Source organism: Lissotriton vulgaris, chromosome 11 (genome assembly GCF_964263255.1).
Source record: "Lissotriton vulgaris chromosome 11, aLisVul1.2, whole genome shotgun sequence".
NCBI lineage: Eukaryota > Metazoa > Chordata > Amphibia > Caudata > Salamandridae > Lissotriton > Lissotriton vulgaris.
In genome coordinates, this window is record NC_141699.1 from 838,062,194 (window position 1) to 838,083,205 (window position 21,012).

At 45.4% G+C, this 21,012-nt stretch overlaps 1 protein-coding gene across 1 annotated transcript in view; it reads right to left on the reverse strand.

Annotated features, from left to right (window-relative positions):
• The window catches only part of LOC147683568 (galactose-3-O-sulfotransferase 2-like), a 223,803-nt gene extending 203,785 nt beyond the window's left edge, over nt 1-20,018 (reverse strand). The window contains exons 1-3 of the mRNA XM_086942547.1: nt 19,999-20,018; nt 19,155-19,265; nt 10,332-11,259 (exon numbers count right to left, since the gene is read on the reverse strand). Of these exons, the coding sequence (XP_086798673.1) occupies nt 10,332-11,259; nt 19,155-19,265; nt 19,999-20,018 (1,059 nt within the window). The remainder of the gene's footprint in view (nt 1-10,331; nt 11,260-19,154; nt 19,266-19,998) is intronic.
• Between the last annotated feature and the right edge of the window lie 994 nt (nt 20,019-21,012).

Consider the following 21,012-nt stretch of genomic DNA (forward strand, 5'->3'; position numbering starts at 1 on the left):
TCCTGAGGAACAGTGAGCAGCAATCTTATGGTACTCCTTTTCAGAGAAAGGGAGAGATAAGCTCCTTACTGTCAGACATGAGGATGCTAAAAACTACAAAGTCCTGAAGAGTGCTCTAATAGATGGGTTTAGCTTAACCACTGAGCAATACAGGTTAAGGTTCAGAGATACCCAGAAGACACAGACACAGGACTGGACTGGTTTTGTAGATTATGGTACTAAGGCTCTGGAGGGTTGGCTACATGGCAGCAAAGTACATGACTTTACACGATTGTATAATTTGATTATGAGGGAGCAGATCCTAAGTAATTGTCAGAACCAGCTCTTACACCAGCGCCTGGTGGACTCAGATTTGACCTCTCCCCAAGAATTGGGAAAGAGGGCAGATAAATGGGTCAGAACCAGGATTTGGCCGAAGATTCATGACAATAACCAGAAGAAGGAGTCTACCAAGCCTCAAGATAAGGGTGGGGATAAATCAAAAGAGAAGACTTCCCCAGGGCCCCAAAACTCCAAGGATGGGGGTGGGTCCCAAGACACTACATCTACCCAGAAAAAGCCATACTGTCATGTCTGCAAACAGGCTGGCCATTGGAAATCAGACAGCTGTTGTCCAAAGAATGGCAATAAAGAAAGTATACCTCCAAAAACAGCTCCAACACCTCCTGTTACTGTCAGCAGTAATCCCCCAGGAAGTGGGAGCACCCCCAGAAATCTAGGTGGGTTTACTTTTGGAGCACAGGAGGAGTCTGGCCTATCCAGGTCCCCAACCTCTTCTGTCTGTGAGAGTGGCATGGGGTTTGCCAACTTCACTGATTGCCCAAATACCTTGAGCAAGTACAGACAGGAACCCATCATCAATGGTTTGAAAGTTGAGGCCTTTAGAGACACAGGGGCTAGCATCACCATGGTGGCTGACTGTATAGTCCCCTCTAAGCAAATCTTACCTGGTGCCACATACCGGGTAACAAACATTGATGAAATCCAAACCAATCATCCCATGGCAGTAGTAAGTCTCAGCTGGGGAGGTGTCACTGGCCCAAAGAGAGTGGCAGTGCCATCAAACTTGCCTGTAGACTGCCTACTAGGAAATTATTTGGAAATCTCAGCCTCGGCTGAGGTTGAACAGCAAATCCATTCTAGAATGGTAAACTCCAATGGAAAGGTTAGTGGGGCTGTGATGGCTACAGCCCCAATCCAAGATGTCCTTTCTGAAAAGGTTGGTAGGGCTGAGCAACTCTCAGCCCCATCTTTAGCTAACTCCCTTCCTGAACAGAATAGCAGAACTGTTAAGATAACAGCTCACGCCCAAACTGAGTCTCCTCCTGAAAAGGTTGGTGGGGCTGTGATGGCCACAGCCCAAACTCAAACTGATATATGTGTTGTGAAGCCCGAAATGATGGATCACTCCACCCAAACTGAGAGCATGGAGGAGTAAGAGAAATCTCCCCCTCACCAGACACTAGGACAGGATCAGCCTCCTCAGGGAACTGATCTTACCCCTGATGAAGGAACTGTCCCAGAGGTTGTTAGGCCTGGCCTGACAGAGCCTCTGATGGCAGTGGACCCTTCTCAGGTGGGACCTAGTCTGGAGCAGGTAACCTGCCCCTCTCAACCTTGCCTTAGTCAGCCCAGGGCTGCAGAGGACAAGAAGGACAGTGAGACCCAGAGGGCCTCCTGTCAAATAAAGCACCCTCATCAACAAATTAGGGGCACCAAAGCTAGCAGTCCTAGCCAGGTGAAAACTTTAAAAACTCCTGAGGGAACCCCCTTAAAAGTAGTTAGGGAACTCCCACAGATGGATTCTGTTTAGCACAGCCAAACCTGGGACCCAAAGGGCCCAAACCTGAACTGTCCCTCCAGTAAGCCAAAACAAGGGACCCAGCCTCCAGCTTTAGGCAGCCAGAGGTTGACCCTGAGAGCACAGTGCCACTCAGTTGAAGAGAGAAAGGCACACATAGTGGAAGATAATTGGTGGAAGCTGAGCCCTAAATTAGTGGAGCCTCACTTCAAAACTCCATATCCAAACCAGCCTTCTAACTTGCAAAGACACACCCAAGGTAGTGATTCCCTATGGCGGAGACCCTCTGATACCCCAAGGGTGAGGGATGGCTTAGTGGACCATGAGACAGGGGGTACCCATGCTAGTGCAGGTACTTCCTTATATGGCAACTCAGGCAATATAGGCTTACCTGGCCAAGGATAGCCTTATCTCCTTTCGTTTGGGGGAGGGGGGGTTGTGTAGGAAGGTGGATACCTGACTATGGTTACCCCAGATTTTTTGCCTTGTGTTTAGCTGGTTTTCGACTTAGTTGGCCTGGTTCCCTGCTAATCAGGGCCCCAGGCTATCTGCTCTCTCTGTAAAATGGATTCCATGGACCCTAGGGGCATAACTAAATTGGCTTGGGTCACTTTATCAGCCCCTGTACAGAGCACTATAGGTGCCCAGGGCATAGGTGCATCCAAGGCCTACCAGGGGCTGCAGCATATCTTTTGCCACCCCTGGCTGGCTATCAAAAATTGACACAACTGGCTGATCACTCTGCTGGGGCAAGGTGGTGTAATCACCCCTTGCTTAGATATAGTATGCCTATATCTAAACCTAACTGGACACATATAAACCTATAAGCCACTCCTATAGCAGGCCTTAACAATCCTGGAGGCAGAGTATGTGGTTTAATGTGAGATGGTGATCTAGCATGAGCTGAGCCTGTCTGCAGCTGTCGGGACCAATTCCCTTAGCTGTTCCGGGATAATGCCAAACCATATACTATTAGGTGCATTATAATCCTCGCGGTTATATGTTAACTTTGGTTTGGCTTTATCAAAACATGTCGTGTAAGGTGTCATACAATTTGGAATACTATCCCCTCGGCATTCCTGTCTACGGGGATAGCATTCCACCCCTCTAGAGGGTGAAGACATGTTACTTTGCTAAAACGCGGTTGATTTTTAAAAGAGCCTCAGATCCACAAAATGGATGCTTCTGCCACAGACACGAGTCTGACCTCCTGCTGCTGACTGAAACTCAGCAGAGGTAGCCTGGACAAAGGCTTTCCTGTCACAGGGAGGTGTCACACCACCCCAGACAGGAGATAGTGGATTGTAGCAGGGAGGTTTGAAAGAAACCAGAAAGTGCCTGGGGAGCACAAGGCTTCCCCTTGCATAATCCGGTCAAACCGGTTCTGGGGCACACCAGCCCCAGCTCCAGTGCGACCTGGACAAAGGGAAAGGGGTGTAACCACCCCCTCCCTGGGTCCCACCCATAGGAGGGGACCTAGCAGGATATCCAGCCCCCAAGATTGGTATAAGAATGGGAGCAGTGCCAAAGCACTCAGATAATCCTGATGAAACATAAGAAACGAAACTCTGGACCATTTGACATCTTACTCGACGTAGAAGACTGAAGAATCTCCCTTGTGGTCAAGGAGTGACCACCCTGTGCAAACAGGCACCATCCAGCACCTCGACCCTTGCTTTGTTGCAGTTCCCGCCGGAACTCAAGCAACAGAGTTCGACAAGACCCAGCGTGCCTGCCTTCAAACAGCCCGATCCACAGTCCCTGCAGAGCTGAGACCCCTGGAGGCGACCAGAAGCGTGGGGCCCGCCATCTTGGAAAGTCCACAAGACGCTGACCGTGCAGCCCACGAGTGACCCTCGAAGCTGTACACCGGGGTTTTAGAAGCCCAAGCCCTGAGCCTCTCTTGCACCGAAGCTCACCCCTCCACACTTGACGAGTGCTGCGTGGGGCCCTTCTGCACCTTTTAGCTCAACGCGTTGGCCCAGTCACTTGCCCGTTGGCTTGTGGCCCCTGTACCGACGAAATCCGAAATACAACTTGTGATTCTGGTTGCTCAAGACTTGCACCCGCTCCTCTGAAAAGGAGCACCCGCTCTGACCCTCCTGGTGTGAGTTAGAAGCAATCTTCCAGTCCTGCGTGGATTGCTTTTGCCAAGTGTTGTTTGCTCCAATCTTGAATCCGACTGTGCCGACGGCGAGAGCTTTTGTGGGACAACTTGTGACTCCTGAACATCGCAGATGCCCTAGAGCCCACGTGGCAGTGGAGAGAAGCTCTTTGACAACCACCTGATTGCGCCTGACATTGCCTGGTTCCGTCCTGGTTCCACCCTGGTCACTGCTGAGTGACCCAGACTCTGTCCCCTCTGCTTTCAGGTACTCTACAACTCTGATCCACCCTTGGATCACACCGGACACTTCTCCTTCACATCGCCTGCAGCATCTTCAGCTTCAAGCACCAACAACCTGCGTGACGAAACCCGACACAACTTCGACCCTATGCACCCGCTTCCTGTGGGTGAGGTAACTCAGCAACACCTGTGTTCCCACACTGGTACACACCTCTAGTGTATGTGTCTTAAGTTTCATCCTTCTAGGTTAAGCAGAAGTCTCCTTAAACTATAACTTTATAACTTTTACGCACCATTGACATTGCATTGGTGCATGTGTGTGCTTTAAGCGCTGCACCCGAGTTCGGCTGGCTTTTCCCGACTTCAGCATTGCTAGTCCCGACCTGTCCCAGCGATTCCCCAGGCCCTAGGCCTGACCACTGTTTGATTGGTATCTCTTATACCACTTTCTTAATATATGGTTTGAGTGGCCACCCGCCCTCATCCATAATTGTGCAACTTTCATATGTTATACTGTGCTTTTGTTTAAACGCTTGTGCCCCTTTGCTCATAACGAGTACTGGGGATTATTCTAGTAATAAATACATATATTTTTATAATATATACTTGTGTGGTGTCCTTTCATTTGATATTACAGGATTGTGATTGGTAAAACAGCTCGCTTAACACGACCTCTAGAGTTTAGCCTTTCAGGCTGCTTAGTCCATGCTACCCCTAGGATAGCTTGTCTATAAGGTTGACTTACAACCAGACACCATAAGGGTTGTTTGGACTGATACAAGGTGGTCCCAGATTTGGAAACATCATATATCAGGCCAACTTCTCACAATTACCATTGCCAATGTCAGAGAGACCTGTCATTGAATGGATAATACACGGAACAATTACAATTCCGATAACTACTTTCCAGTTTAAATATTGCCAAGAATATATACCAGCAGGCTAGTATGAAAGATTGGGTAAAGGATACATCAAATCAACCTGGGATTACCTTACACACACAAATGTTATAGTGAAGGGAAAAAGGAGGTATTCCTTAGTGGTAATAATTGTAAAAAATCACTAAGCGGTACACTTCTGTGTGAAGGTATTAACTTCCCTGGAGCTTGCGAAGGGTCTTCAAATAACCTTTCATGTCATCTGCAGGGCACTCCTGCAACACAGATAGAACCCTTCTTCAGACAGCTTTCCAACTGTAGCTACGTTTTAATTAATGACCACAGCTGTTGTGGAATGGTGCCAGGCGAATGCTATCTCGTAACTGTTACTTCCATGGTTGTTTGCTGTATGCAAGTATTGTATCCAAACAGCAATCCAGACATGGAGGCGGCAATATGGCCTTATGTGAATATCTCTTCTATTCGAATTGATACTTTACGCAGAATGAAGTCTATTCTTTTACAGACTACTGTGCCTCTGACCTCGTCCAAAGAAACGTATGATCTGCAAGTTGCAAGGACAGCAGCAGAGATACATACCCTTTTATCAACAAATTGCCCCGTGCATTTCGTAGAAATGTTAAGCCAAATCTTAAACATGTCTGATACCAGTGGCATTGCACATGTATTTAAGACAGTTTTTTCGGGACTGTTAACACCCTTTAAAACAGTTCTGGGCATCTTCCCGAATTTTGTCCATTCTGTCTTTGGCGGCCAAACCTTTAATTTTGGGACTCGTAGCAGGAATATTATTATTGTTCCTTTTGCTCCGATATGGCAAGCCAAGCCACAGACAAGACTCCAGCAACGATGGAAGAGACAATCCTAGCAATACACTACAGAGACAAAATCACTAAGGTCCTCGGATTAGCCCGGCTAAGAGATCTGAGTACAACTTGATTTCTTTCATTCAGACCAATCTGGCAAGATTGCATCTTACCTGTGCTTCGATGTCTGCTATGCGGAGAAGAATGTGTGTCGGAAGTCTGTCTTACACTACCATCAGCAGTACCAATGGATATCGACGCTTTGCTTCGTCCAGTAACGACTCATGCAACGTGTTGTCCCCAGCGGCTACCTATTCTGATGACGTAATTCGTTGAGACTTCACAATTACGAGTAGGTGGCAGTGAAGTACGAGAGGAAAGCATCACCAAACAGGTACAACCTTCTGTGAGCATTGCTGATCCGAACATCGATGATAGCAATCACGTACAGAACTGCACAGTTACAGTATTTTCAAACTTGGTCGTACTTTCACCCGATGTTGTAGAAATATTTTTTGCGAGTCTGTCTGATATGATTTTCTCTCCTAACAACGAGAATAACTTTTAAAAACAATGAGCACACAGCGTTCCCTGAACTCTGAATTCGGCCTTCAGTTTTGTTAAACAATGCTACTGAAACCATTTGGAACTATTTTTTTCTCTCCCCCGGAAAGCGAAAAAAAAATTCTTTCACTTCAAAAATGTTTACCCTTTTTCTAGCACATGGTACTCTGCTTAAAGTAGAACTATTCTTAGAGAACAGAGCTTCTATTTTTAGAGACGTTAGAGACAATATTTACCTCAGCCTCTAGCACATGTACAGTATCGTATATATATGTGATGAAATGGTCTCAACCTTCTTTTCTGTATACAGAGCCATTTCATGTGTAATTTTCGCAATTCGTTCAGCTGATATATATGCATTTAACTGAATGATAACACTGCTTGAAGAGCGTACAGTACCAATTCTCAGTTTCGTGTTTAAACCATACACCATTTTCAAATACAATATTGTATTTTGGGGTGGGTTGGAAAACACACATGCATCGTTATATGTTTATATTGCTTGTTATTTAGTAATGATGGACATTCATACGTGGAGTGGGTGTTGTATTTCTATCTAGGACCCTAACTCGATATTCCCGATGTGGTTATAACAAATAATATCCTTATAAAGGCATAGGAATCACATCCATATTTAGTAATAGCCCATGCAGTCCAAATACGGCAAGGCTACTCCCATAGACTCCTAGAAAGCACAACGCGTTCTTTAAACAAACCAAGCCACCAGCAGCCCGGGAAAACCCCCTGCTCTTGTTTTGATTTGCACAAGAACTCCTAGAGTCCAGAAAGAACTGTTAGTTCTTGGTGACGTCTTATGTCCAACCTTACGTCAAACCCGGCACCTTTCAGGTATAAATATACCAACGTTGCCTTAAGCAAGCACACAGTGGTTGGGAGCAGAGCAACGTTCTACTTGCTCGAGAGCCCAGCTGTTGCGGAGAGCCGAAGGAAACCGCCCCACCATTTGATGCACTGAGAGAGATGCTGTCTTTTTCTCCAGCCGAGAAAATCCAGCTCCGGTGTTCCCAAGTTACCCTCGCGGGTTGCTGGGAGATCGAGTCCTGAGAAGCGAGATACAAGACCTCCTTCATTCTATAACCAAGGTACAGAGCTGATTGAAACCTTTGATAGAATTCTTGATTCCGATACTTGGCAAAACTTAACTTAACTTAAAACTGCAACTTACTTACTCCTTTCCATGTATTAGGCTTAGGTCAGGTACACTGGGGTAGGCGTATCTTAGAAGCACCAGTAGAGTTTGTTAGTCAATGTTTTTATGTATGTATATATTTTATCCATTTTAAAGTATCATATGGCTAAGAAACCACATCAATGCTTTTACAGTATTATTTCATAATACTACTTTTACTGTACGCACTTTACTTTATAATAAGTATTGCAATTGTGGCAATTCATTTCTCTTGCATGAGAAAGGAGACTGCTCAATAAAATAACACCTTTTATTGAAAACACCCGTCTCTCTATTTCTCTGCACTCTGGTTGAACTAAGCATGCACGATTGACTGAGTGAAATAGCTGTCTATTGTTTCACACGACTCTAGAGATACACTCTTTATTCTGGGGGAGCAAAGTTGTCATGTTATATGGTTGTCAGAAGCTAATCCCTTCTTGTCTAAATGAGGATGGGTAACCGTTTCCTGAACATTCGAGAAAGTTTCTAGTGACCTCTGAGCTAGCTGGCAAAACTAATTAAGTCTAACATAGTCAGTAGAGACCTAGATGACCTCAGTCCTACGTCTACACTGCTGTTTATGTTATTCCAATGCGCAGAGCCTATTGAGAATATAGGAACTTCACTACACTTTTATGTAAGATTTATACCAGACCACGGAGAAGATATATTGTCCCAATATTAAAACAGCATGGCCCTTATTTATGATGCCTTGCGTCAGTTTTGCGCTGCTGATGCGTCACTTTTTGTGATGCATCGGCGGCGTAAATCATGCGCCTTGTTGCGCCATATTTAAAAAGTGACGCATCTAGGTAGATGCGACACTTTTGAAACCCCTGCGCCACATTATACCTGCGTCAGGTATAATGTATGCAGAGGGGGCGTTCCCCCGCAAAAAGCCTCGTAATAGTGACGCAGTGAAATCTATGAGATTTCACTGCGTCACTTTTAGGATTCTGTTGCGTCAAAATCTTGCGCCTGCCTCACAGCAGGCGTAAGACTGACGCAAGCCCTTTCACATGGGGCTTTCCCCATGTAAAAGGACGCATTGCTGGAGTTGCGTCACTTTTGTGATACACTCCAGCAATGCGTCACTTTTGCGCTTACAGATATGTCAGAAATACTGACATATCTGTAACTCCTTGCGACATGATGCGTCATACATTAAATACGACACATCATTGGTGTCGCAAGGAGTGCGCAGTGAAAAGTGACGCATCGCTGTTTTCACGCAGCGATGCGTCACTTTTCATAAATGAGGCCCCGTGATTTTACCCACTGTGGGCCTGCATACCTATTCTTCCAAACTCTACCTTCTCTAAAAATATTCTGTAGAATTATGTAATTTTTATGGGCGGTGTTTTATATTAGAAATAATATGGCCTTAATATGATTAGATCATGATGTAGCAAATTATTTTTAATGTTGCATATGAATATTTAGTGGTATCTAGGGTTATGTAATACAACGTTTTCAGAGTCACAATTTTTTTACATTTTAATACATATCAGCACATGGGCACTTTATAGAATTGGGCTGGGCATGCTCGCCAACAAACCTGGGGAACAGGATTTGCACATAATTGCAAAAGGCCAATATAAATGGTATTCTAAGTTTCTTAACATTACTGGGCTTATGTTTTCGGACTTGCATTTCTTTTGTGGTTTTTAATGCTTTTTATGCTTTTATGGATGTGTTTTTATGCATTCGAATAAAGACAACTTGACTTGACGTGTGATTGAACTACTTAGCTTCATTTACACCTCAGCTTAGCTCTCCATCTTCCACTGTTCCTTTTGTTCCACAAACGTTCTCTTATAATCTTTCCCATCTTGTATGCTCCCCTCCACCTTTTCTGAGGATCTGATTTTTTAATATTCTGTTCTTCCCCTTTATTCCTCCTTTTGACTCTATCTTTCACATCAACCATTTCTTTCTCTCTCGTACATGTATCTAAACATACTACAAGCTCTTTGTTTCATTGATGTTTTTGTAACAGTCTTTATCAACATCTATATTTTGTAATTATATCCCACTTATTTTGTAACATCTCTTTCACCTTTTTAATTCTAGCTCACTTTCTTCTTCTCTTACATGTTATGTATCTCCATCTAACTAGAAAGCAAGATTATAGATGTGTAACAGTGAACTGCAGGGATGTTTTTCACTGAGGGATTCTGAGTGACGTCAAATAGACAACGAGAGTGAAGGTTGAGTTGTCTATGATGTTACTCAGAACCCCAAAGTGAAAAACATCCCAATGATTCACTTTTTACCCATCTTTAATGTTATGTTTTGTATGTCCCTCAAAATCATCTACCCCTGCCTTTAACTACTGCACTGGGGCAAAGGATTATGGGAGAGCTTTACATAACATGCCTTCCCCTCCCTGACACAAATGTAAAAGAAATACCTTACCTACAATCCTTAATCAAAACCCACTGTCTTTCCTGCCTGCTTCCCCCTCCTCCAGTTGTGCTTTCTGCTTTCATTCAAAGCAGACAAACAGAGCTGCACTTACAGGGGCTAAGAGAGCCCCGTCACCTGGCCTGGAAGGAAGTTGATAACCAGTTTTGTGATCAACTGTTGTGATGTCATAGCAAGGAGTTCTGACTTTCAGAAACTGAAATAAACGATAGAGGCTCTCTATGAGAGCCATACATAACATCTCTATGCATGCACTCAAGCACATATCCCAACCGTTATATTCACCAGCTCTCACCTCTTGTTGTTGAAACCTCATGTGGTGGCACATTATGTTGAACCGGTTGGCGGTGTCTGAGGAGTAACCTTCCACAAACCGTGCCATGAAATAGTGAGGGTAGTACAGCTGAGTAACTGAGTTGTAGGGCAATGCGAATGTGAGGTTGTGAGCTTCCCCGAATCGGAAGAGAATATTCATGATGGTGCTGCTGGCACTCTTGTGTATTTTGAGGAAAACAATGTTGGTCTGGGGTTCGCAGGTCATAACTGGAGATGAAATGGACACATGAGATGAGCCGGTCAGTGTCATTTTGATTTTACCAAGAACATCATTTGAATCTTCTGTCTGTGATATCTGCTGTTTGGTCGGCCTGAAGTCAATGTTAGAACTGCCTTTGCTGATGACTTCCGTTGTAAATTGTGATTGGTGAGTTTCGTTTGATGGTAGACTGGCTTCCATCGTCGGTTCACCCTGCGACATTTGTCTATCCTTGCTGGACAATATTTGTTTATTCCACTCAATAAGCTTCTGTTCCTTTCTTGCTCCTAGCTCTTTTTTTAAAGGTTGTTCCTCATTCCTGTCCTTTTGTCCAAAAGAGGGTTCAGCCAGGCTATCCGGCCGACCACCTTCTTTAGCACCTTGGGCTGTTGCTGCCAAGATGTTGGTCTGAAAGATCCAGCTTTCATTATTATCCCCAAGGGCAGTGACCGTATCAGACATATCTTGAGCCCCTGAGTCACCGACCTGAAGATTGGACATAATAAACTCCTGCTTGAGTTCCAATAAGTTCACTTCATCTTCAGTCGGAGTTGGGTCAAGTGTGAGCTTTCGACTTTTACCTTGTTCACCTTCATCCGTAAGGACTCCCAGGGGTGACCTTTTCTGGGTAAGAATGGCACTACCGGACATGTGGTGTAGAAGAAGGCGTTTGAGCTCCTGGTCGCACCTAAGAAACAGAATTTGTCTTACTGTTAAAACCCAGAAACAGTTTTTTTTTAGATTGCAATGTTCATTGTATAAACGTGATTAATTGTGATGATTTCAGCGTTAACTCCAATTTTGAGTTACTTTCTTGCCCGTTAATTATTATGCTAGCATGAAGGAATTGCGGCTGTTCCATCACATGCATTACATTTTTCCCTTGCATGATTGTCTTCATGTTATTGAGACTTGTTTCACATATACTGGTGTAATGTGAAAATGAGAGTACAACCGAATTCTGATTCTGGACAAGCCAATGCCACTAAAAACCCATTGGACTGGGGCAGGGCCATTGATTCACCACTTCCATAGGCAAATGATTATAATACTAATGCGTCTCCTGTTTGAAAGGTATGGTATAAATTAACATTCTAACGTAAGGGAAGGGAACCACTCTACTTCAATGACGTCAATTTGGGGAAGTCAGGGGTAAAAGCTACTATCTCTGGATTGCTTTTTTGACTCCCTGGCACTACCCTTGCTTGCCCTGGTCTCAGAGCTCTGATACTTAATGTTCCTACTCCTTGCCCTTATATTATCCCCTCAGTAGTACATACAACAGTGTTGAAAAGTGGGCAAAGGGGCATCCGTTTCTTCTCATTGGCTCTAACAGGTGTGATGTCCCTTCCACTATTCTGTCAACCTGGTGAATCACCATATATGCATCACTTCTAATTCTTACTAGAGCCCATACCCAAGAGGCAGTGTTCTGCTCCCATTGCAATGGTACTTGGAAGCTCAGATGCATTAACTTACTTCATCTTGAGCACACAACTTGGAATTTCTGCAATGAGAGACCCTGTATTCACTTCCTATTCAAAATCTAATACACATCTTAGAGACAGTCAATACGTTTCCGTTTTTATGGTAGGTCCTAGTCAAACATAAATAATATCGTCCCATTCCAACTTTAGCTTTCAATAGGGTGCCATTACATTGGGAAACAGTATTAACAAGGCGAGCTACACCACGCGTGCCATTACAAGACAAGTGGAATCATTCTTGCATTAACCACAAATATGCCTTAATCATGCATATTCCTCTACAATGATTTCCGTTGTGATGGCGGTAAAGGCAAATGCGTGTTAAAGAAGTCAGCAGTCTAGCACTAGAGCGAGTGGGCCGGAGGTGTTGGAGACTTCCTACTGCAGCAATGGAAGGAACAGAAGCTTGGTGAGTTATTTTGTTTCTGAATTAGGTTTTAGGACGGAGAGTAAGGATATTTTTAAGGGCTGGGGCTGGGTTTTAGGGCTTAGGGTGGGGGTCATGGTAGTTTTTTGGGCTAGAGACGGGGTCGTTTTGAGGGCTGGGGGTGGTTTTTAGGGCTCAGGGTGGGGGGCTTGGATTGGGGTTGTTTTTAGGGCTGGGTTATAAGGCTCAAGGCAGGGGGAAGGGGCTGTTTTTAGGGCTAGAGCCGGTTTTACGGCTCAGGGTGGGGTGCTAGGGTTGGGATAGTTATTAGGGCTGGAGGCAAGTATTTAGGGCTCAGATTGAGGGGTCGGGTCATTTTTAGGGCTTGGGGCGGGGTGGTTTGCAGGGCTGGGTTCCGGGTTTTAGAGCTCAGGGCGGGAAGGGCGGGGTGAGATTTTTACAATGCGTATGCATTTACCAATCATGCCTGTACAACGGAATTCATGGTAAATACATGCGTGGTAAAGACTAAAGACGCAGTTGTGGTGGAGACCATGTAGTTAAGGCATGCAAAGAAATCACATGCTTTGTATTGTCATACAACCCATTACATTTAGTTGTATTCCAATTCAGCCTTGTCTCTGATCATATGTGTAGGAGAGTAGGGTCTGCTTCCTATGGTCACCCCACTTTCTTTTTGCTGTGATAACCTGGTTTTTCGACTTTAATGTGGCTGTGGGCCTGCTAATCAGACCCACAGCCCAGCTGTTCTCTCGCTAAATTCATACCATGTACTTTAGGTACATACCTAATTGAGAATTGGGTCACCTTTGTGAGCCCCTGTATAGTGTACCATAGGTACCCAGAGCATAGGTGCATCCAAGGCCTACAACGGGCTGCAGCATGTATTATGCCACCCTGGCTGGCCATCCAAACTGACACAACTGGCAGATTCCTCAGCTGGGGCAAGGTCGTGTAATCGCCCCTTGCTTAGATATAGTATTCCTATATCTAACCTTATATATAGACACATATATACCTATAAAGTCACTCCTATGGCAGGCCTTAACAATCCTGAAGGCAGAGTGCTTGGTTTTATGTGAGATGGTGCTCTAGCATGAGCTGAGCCTGTCTGCAGCTTTCGGAACCATGTCCTGTTCCTGTTCTATGATATAGCCATACCATATACTCTTAAGTGCATTATAATCCTCGCGGTTAATGCTAACTTTGGTTTAGCTTTATCAAAACATGTTGTGTAAGGTGTCATATGCTTTGGAATACTACCCACCCCCTGCCAGTCCTGGTGGCGGGGGTAGCATTCCACCCTTCTAGAGGGAGAAGACATGTAGTTGTAGCTTTACTCGGTTAAAGTTAAACGGAGCCTCAGCATCACAAAATGGATGCTGCTGCCACAGACACGAGTCTGACCTCCTGCTGCTGGATGAAACTCCGGCAAGGGAAGCCTGGCCCATAGGTTTCCTGCCTTGGGCGGTGCTAGCACCTCCCCAGACAGGCTATAGTGTATTGGGGCAGGGTGGGTTGAAAGAAATGAGACACTGCATGGGGCACACAAGGTGCTCCATGCATAGCCCGGTTCAAACCAGTTGCTGGGGCACTCCAGCCCCAGCTCTGGTGCGAAACTGGACAAACGGAAAGGGGTGTAACCACCCCCTTCCCAGGTTCCACCCATAGGAGGGACCTAGCAGGTAATCCAGCCCCTTAGATCAGTATAAAGTTAGGAGCTGTGTCTAGAGACATTAGATTATCCTGGAAAGAAACTCTGAAACAAAGTTTTGGACCTTCGACGTTCCATTTCGACTGGAAGACTGAAGACATCTCCCTTGTGGTCAAGGAGTGACCACCCTGTGCAAACCGGCACCATCAGTGACTTGCCGGTTTGCTTTGTCGAGGCTCCCACTGGTACCCGAAGACTTAGCGATGCAGCATCTGGACTTCCAGACTTCTCCGACTCCGACCCATACCCACAGCAAAGCTGAGACCCGTGGCGGACACGAGAGACGTGGGGCTGGACACCCTGCAGTACCTGCTTTTTGCTAACTGTACAGCTTCTGAGGTGTCCTAGATGCTGTGCATTGGGATTTGAGAAGCCCCAACCCTGAGCAGTAAGTGCACTGAAGCTCAGCCCTCGACACTCCGCAAGTGCTGCCTGGGGCCTGTGCCTGCATTTCTCCTCAATGCGTCTTTGCTGTTGCTAGCCCGTTAGCTAGTGGCCCTCCTGAAAACATCCTATTGAAACAACGCTGCTTGCCTTGTTGCTTTGGGCTTGGTCCTGCTTTCCTGTAAAGGGGAAGTTCCACAGACCTTGCTGGTCTGAACAAGAACCCATCTTCTCTTCCTGTGTGGGTTGCCTTTGCCAAGGCTTGTTGACTCCGATCCGGAAGTCAATACCGTCAACAGTGAGATCCTTTGTGGGACAGTCTGTATCCAGCTCCTGGTTGTCGTCAACGCCTCCTGGTTTACGTGGCTGCAGAGACATGCTTCACTTCTTCACCTGATTGCATCTCGACATCGCTTGGTTCCTTCCTGGTCACTGGCTAGTGACCCAGACGCTGTCCCCTCTGCTTTCATGTTCTTCACTTCTCCGATCCACCCTTGGATCCACCCGGACATCTTCCTCCTGGTCGCCTGCAGCATCTTTGTATAGCTCGCCATAGGATTCGACGACGAAACCCGACACGAAAGAACACCTATGCACCCGGCTTCCCTGGGTGAGGTAACTCGAGTACTCCAGTGCTCCTGTGGGTAATAACTATCCAAGTGTCCTAGTTTAACTGGGTTTTCCCGTAGTCCACCTGGAAGTGTTTGAAATCAACTACTTTGTAAACTTTACGTTCCCATTGAAAGTCTATGAGAACCCACGTGTGTGTTTAGACACTGCACACGCATCCTATGGGACTCCTGCTTCCTAACCTTCAGTTACTCAGTGTAGCCCCACCGATTTCCAAGGCCCTAGGCCTATTCACCTTTCCTGAAGTGGCTCTTATACCACTTCTTTCGTATATGGTTCATGAGGCCCCTAGGGCAGAATTGTATTTGTGCAACTTATAGAATGCTTATTGAGTAACTTGTGCTGTATCTCCAACTCTGACCTCATAAAAAGTGAAGAGGGGTTGTGTTAGTAATAAATACATATATATTTGAAACCTTGTGTGGTGTCCTTCCTTTGGTATTCAAGGGGTTATTATTGGTAAAACAATTGGCTTCACATGCTCTAGCCTAAGACTGCTTTGTCCATGCTACCACTAGGATAGCTGGTCTATAAGGTTGACTTTACAACCATCACCATAAGGGTTGTTTGAACTGATACAGGGTGCCCACTAGAATAGTGGACATCACATATCAGGCCAACTTCTCACAATATGTTTATGTTTACTTTTATGTTTGTGTGATTTGTATAGCGCACAAACACCCTGGGGTGTCTCTGCGCTTATGGGCTTAGAATCCAGGCAGGAAAAAGACGCTACAGTGCGGTTATTGGTTAAAATGCCAAGTTTTTAATTGTTTCCTAAAGGTGATGAGTGTGGGACTGGTTTTGATGGGGAGAGGAAGGGAGTTCCAGAGTCTGGCCGTGGAGACTAGGAAGCGCCTATCACCCCAGGAGGATTTTTTGGTGCGTGGGACAGGGAAAAGGTAGGCTGTGGAAGAACGAAGTGGTCTGTTGGGTGTGTATAGGGAAAAAGCCTTTTTTCTAAAACTGGGGTCCTGAGTTATTGATGGCTTTGTAGGCAATGCATAGTGCTTTGAATTTGGTAAGGCTTCTGATAGGCAGCCAGTGAAGTTGGCGGATGGCTGGTGTGATGGATTTGAACTTGGGAATGCCAAGCAGTGTTCTGGCGGCCGCGTTCTGAACAGATTGGATCTTGTTAAGGACCTTTTCTTGGGCATTAAGCAGGAGCCATTACAATAGTCAGTTTTAGAGAAGATTAAGGTGCTGATCAATGTTTTGCCAGCTGAGACTGGGAGGTATGGTAGTAATTTCTTAATTTTTCTTACGGTGTAGAAAGAGGAGGAGACAATGGCGTCGACATGGTGATTAAATGAGAGTTTGTCGTCGAATAGGACACCGTGGTTTCTAACCTTGGTGACAGGTTTTGGTTTAGGTCCCATTTTGTTGGGCCACCAGATGGGGGACCACCCGGGAGTGAGGTTCCCAAAAATCATTACCTCTGTCTTCTCCCAATTTAATTTTAAGCAGTTGCTCATCATCCAGGAGCTGATGGCTAGCATACCCTCCTGGAATGTGGACGCAACCGCTACCCCCTCCTTATGTACTGCTAGCACCAGCTCGGTATCATCAGCATAAGAGGTTAAACTCAACCCGTGGGATTTAATCACCCTCGCTAAGTCGGAAACGTAAATGTTGAATAAAGTTGGGCTTAGCGAGGATCCTTGGGGCACCCCACAGGGGAGAGTAAAAACAGGTGAGTAGAAGGAGCCCAGTTTTACTGACTGGGTGCGGTTGGTAAGGAATGAGGTTAGAAGGCCCCTGGCTGTGTGATTGATACCTAAGGTTGAGACACAGTCGATCAGGATAGCATGATCGACCGTGTCAAAGGCGGCGGATAGATCCAGAAGTATGAGGACCGCCGCACCGCCTTGATTTAAAATCATTCTAACCTCATCGGCGGCCTTTCTGAGGGCCTTTTCCGTTCCGTGACCCTGTCTGAATCCGAATTGTGTATCTGCTTTTTTCCAGATGGAGGGACAGGAGCCTGTGATGAACATGGAATTGCAGATATTGGAGAGGGAGGGGGTTATGACCTACGGAATGAGTTTAAGGAAGGAGGGTGGACAGGGGTCGAGAGGGGAACCAGACATAATGGAGGAGATTAATTGAGAGATTTGTTCGGGTGGGACCTGATGGAAATTTGATAAAGTAGTGGTGGTGGGGCTGTTGGGGGGGTCAGGGTTCGTGGAGTTAGGATATGTGTGAGAGGTAAAAACAGAGTATATGGTAGTGACCTTGTTTGCAAAAAAGTTGGCAAGAGAGTTACAGAGGTCTTGTGAGGCGTCCGTGGTTGGGTAGGAGGGGGGGTTGGAGAGAGTGTTGACTACCTGGAATAGCTTTTTAGAAGAGTTTCGAGCGGATTCAATTTGAGTTAGATAGAAGGTGCTCTTCTCTGAAATAATAAGGCGTTTGTATATGGCCAAGGAGTTCTTGTACGTTTGTTTGTCCCGGGGTTGTAGTGTTTGCGCCAGTGTCTTTCTAGGTTTCTACAGTGTTCTCTCTGTAGTCTAAGAGCCTCCGATATCCAAGGGGAGGAAGGAGTAGATCGGTTAGGGAATATCAGTTTGGGGGGTGCCCGAGAATTGAAGGCACCATGTAGCCAGTCCAGATACTTAATGGATGCAGTGTCGGGGTTGGAGTTGAGCTCGTCGAGGGAGTTGGAAAGGGTAGTTGTAAGTAGAGGAATGTCCATGTTATTCCAAGCTCGGGTAAGTTTGGGAATGCGGGCCTTGGACTGCGTGGGGTTGGGGGTCCGAGGCTGAATAGTGAAGAGTACTGCAGCATGATCTGTCTAAACGAGGGGGGTGACAGAGAGAAGGGTGATATCGGGGTTATTGGTGAAGAGATCATCAAGAGTGTGACCGGCTTGGTGAGTGGGAGTGGAAACTAGCTGGTGAAAACCGTCTGCTTGTAGATCAGTGGTAAGAAAGACAGTGTCTTTATCGGAAAAGGATTCTAGGTGGAAATTAAAGTCTCCTAGTATGGTATAATCGGGGGCTCCCGCTGAAGGCTTTATCAGGCTATCTAGGACTGAAAGGAAGCTTTTTCTGGGGCCCGGGGGGCGGTAGGGAAGAATGCCTTTAAATGCTTGGTTGTTGGAGAGGGCAATGGAGAAAATGAGAGCTTCACAGTCTGAGCGGTCCAGGGGTTCTATTTTGGTGGTGTGGCGGACTCTATGAATAATGGCTAGCCCACCTCCCTTTCCGATGGGTCTGTCATGTCTAAGAACACAATAACCGTCCGGTAAGGCAGAGCCAAAATCGGGTCCGGAGGAGTGGTCACCCCAGGTTTCTGTTATAAATAGGAGATCTAAGTTCTGACTGGTAGTTAGCTCTAAGATGTCCAAATTGTGTTTGGGGGGGGAGCGGGCATTTATGAGAGTGGCGCGAAGAAGGGCAGGAGGGTCTGGTGGTGCCAGGAGGCGGGAAGGGACTAAAGGAGGGAGTTTAAAGGTGCAGAGGTGGCAGTGAGTAGGTTCTGAATTGGGACCGGATTTTAAGGGAAGAGGCAGACAGTGGGGCCTGTTGATAGAGATGTTGATCTGTCTGAGTAGGGCTGAGGAGTAAGTTAGGACATTACAACCAGATGGGTGAACATTAGGGCCAGGGGTGGTGGCCCTGGGCCCGGCCCAGGCGCGGACGGGCGCAGATGGGCTTGCCTTAGGCGCGCTAAAGCTGCGCGTGTCTGCTGCGCATCAGTAAGGCCATGTGGTTTATATGCTGGTGGAGGCGATTAGCTAGACTGCTAACCTCCGTCGTGACTGGAAGTGGAAGGGAACCCTTCCTGCTGTGGTGATTGATCCCTCCACGCAAACTGAAGAATCAGCGGTGGACCGGGGAACACGCCAGGACACAATATGGATAGTAATTTAGTAAAAATGGTTTGAAATAGAAGATTCATGACAAGTAACTTTTTAGTTAGCTGGGCAATGGGACTTTCTACTGAGTCTTGTGGTGGTAGTTTTCTTGAGTGATCATTACCTGTTTAAGCGAAGAACACCTGACAACTGATGTGTGAGAAAGAGAACACTGAAGACAACAAGGCCAACCCAGAGCAGTGCCACCTTGCCCCTGAGATTCAGCAAGAGCTTCCTGAAAACAAAACAGAAATAACTGGTTAATTTCAACATCATCACAAACAACATAGACATCTTAAAATATGTGATCAGTACTTGCTGGTTTGCTTCCCAACACTTTTAGTGACTCATTTCAGAAATGGGGGTTACATTTCCACCCCGAAGTAAGTTGGGAAAATACTGAGTTCATGGTACCATCTAGTGCACAGTGGCCTCTGTCAGAGGCTTCTGTCTGCAGAAAAACTACAGGAAATGTGGGATAGTGTTGTCAGCGGATAGGTAGGTGGAGATTCATATGCATGTGAACATGCTGAATCGACTTGACCCTCACCAGTTTTTATGGCTTAATCAGCATTATATTACAGATGACGTAAGACTACATGCCACAGAAATGTGTATGGTCAAGTGTGTGACATTCAAAGATCTCCCTGAAACTCGCCAGTGAGTGGGTTATCCCACTTACCAGTAAGTCAGTAGTATATCCCCTACCTCTTCTCTGGAGGGGTATTTATGTATTCTCTCTCTACTTAGGCTTTTATATATCTTGTGTTTAGCAAAATGACAGACATCATTCCTGCAATGATTGAATCTTATGCACTGTAAACCTCTGTTCAGGTCATGGAGCCTACTCCTTTATTCTCTTGGGAAACAGATATATCCATGGGAATACATAGAATAGGTAAAGCCATTCAAGGAAGAACCCCGTCTCCTGGTCAGTATGAATTTTGGACAGCTTTATTCTCCCTCACTTAATCTTCAGCATCATCATGTTTTAAACTTCAAAATATTCCATGAAACATACGGTAAAACAATACAAAAAATACAATTTAAGAAAAAAACAAAACTAACATCCGACCTACATCAACATCATTCATATTAAAAAAGTAACTATATATATAGGGCCAGATGTATCAAGAAATGCTTTTACGATTCTTAAATAGTGAATTTTACCGATTCACCATTTAAGAATCTCAAAATGAAGTGTATGGTGGATTTGCTTAAAAAATTGTGAATCCTAAATATTCCTTATTAGCGAATCGCAAATTGTGATTCGCTAAAAAGAAATACCTTCCCATTCCTTCTTGTGGGCCACGAGGCCCATTGGAATTAATAGGATTGCATTCGCAATTTGCGAGTACCAAATAGGTACTCGCAAATTGTGCATGCAATTTTAAGTGTGCAAGTGTGCCAAAACGACACCCTGTTGCACCCCTGAAATATGCATGTGTGCACATGTGCTGCATATACATGGCCTAAGGGCATGTATGTGCACCACATGCCACTTAGAAAAATGCTAAAAAGTATATTTTTAAAGGAATTTGCAAATTACCACCAACTAGAATTTGGTGGTAATTTGTGATTCCTTAAAGCAAGGTCGCAATTTTTTCTTGCTTCCTGCATTGCATTTAAGGAATCACAAATTGCCATTCCCTAAATGCATTTGCAAAATAGGTAATCTCAAAAATTGTGATTACCTATTTTGCGAATGCCTTTTGGGATGATACATCCGAAAAGGCTTTTTCACGTTCGCAAACGGGCCGATTCTGCGTATTGGCCCGTTTGCAAACGGGAAAACGCTTGATACATCTGGCCCATAATGTTTAAGATAATACACTACAGTTAATTCCTCCTTAGCCTTTTCAATCATCACTCCAAAATAACATCCACAAACTTACAGACATAACTCAAAGCAAGTAAAGGAATAGAGAACTGTGATAACGTAGGATTTCCTTGTAATGAAAACGTAGTTTAATGTTGTACTA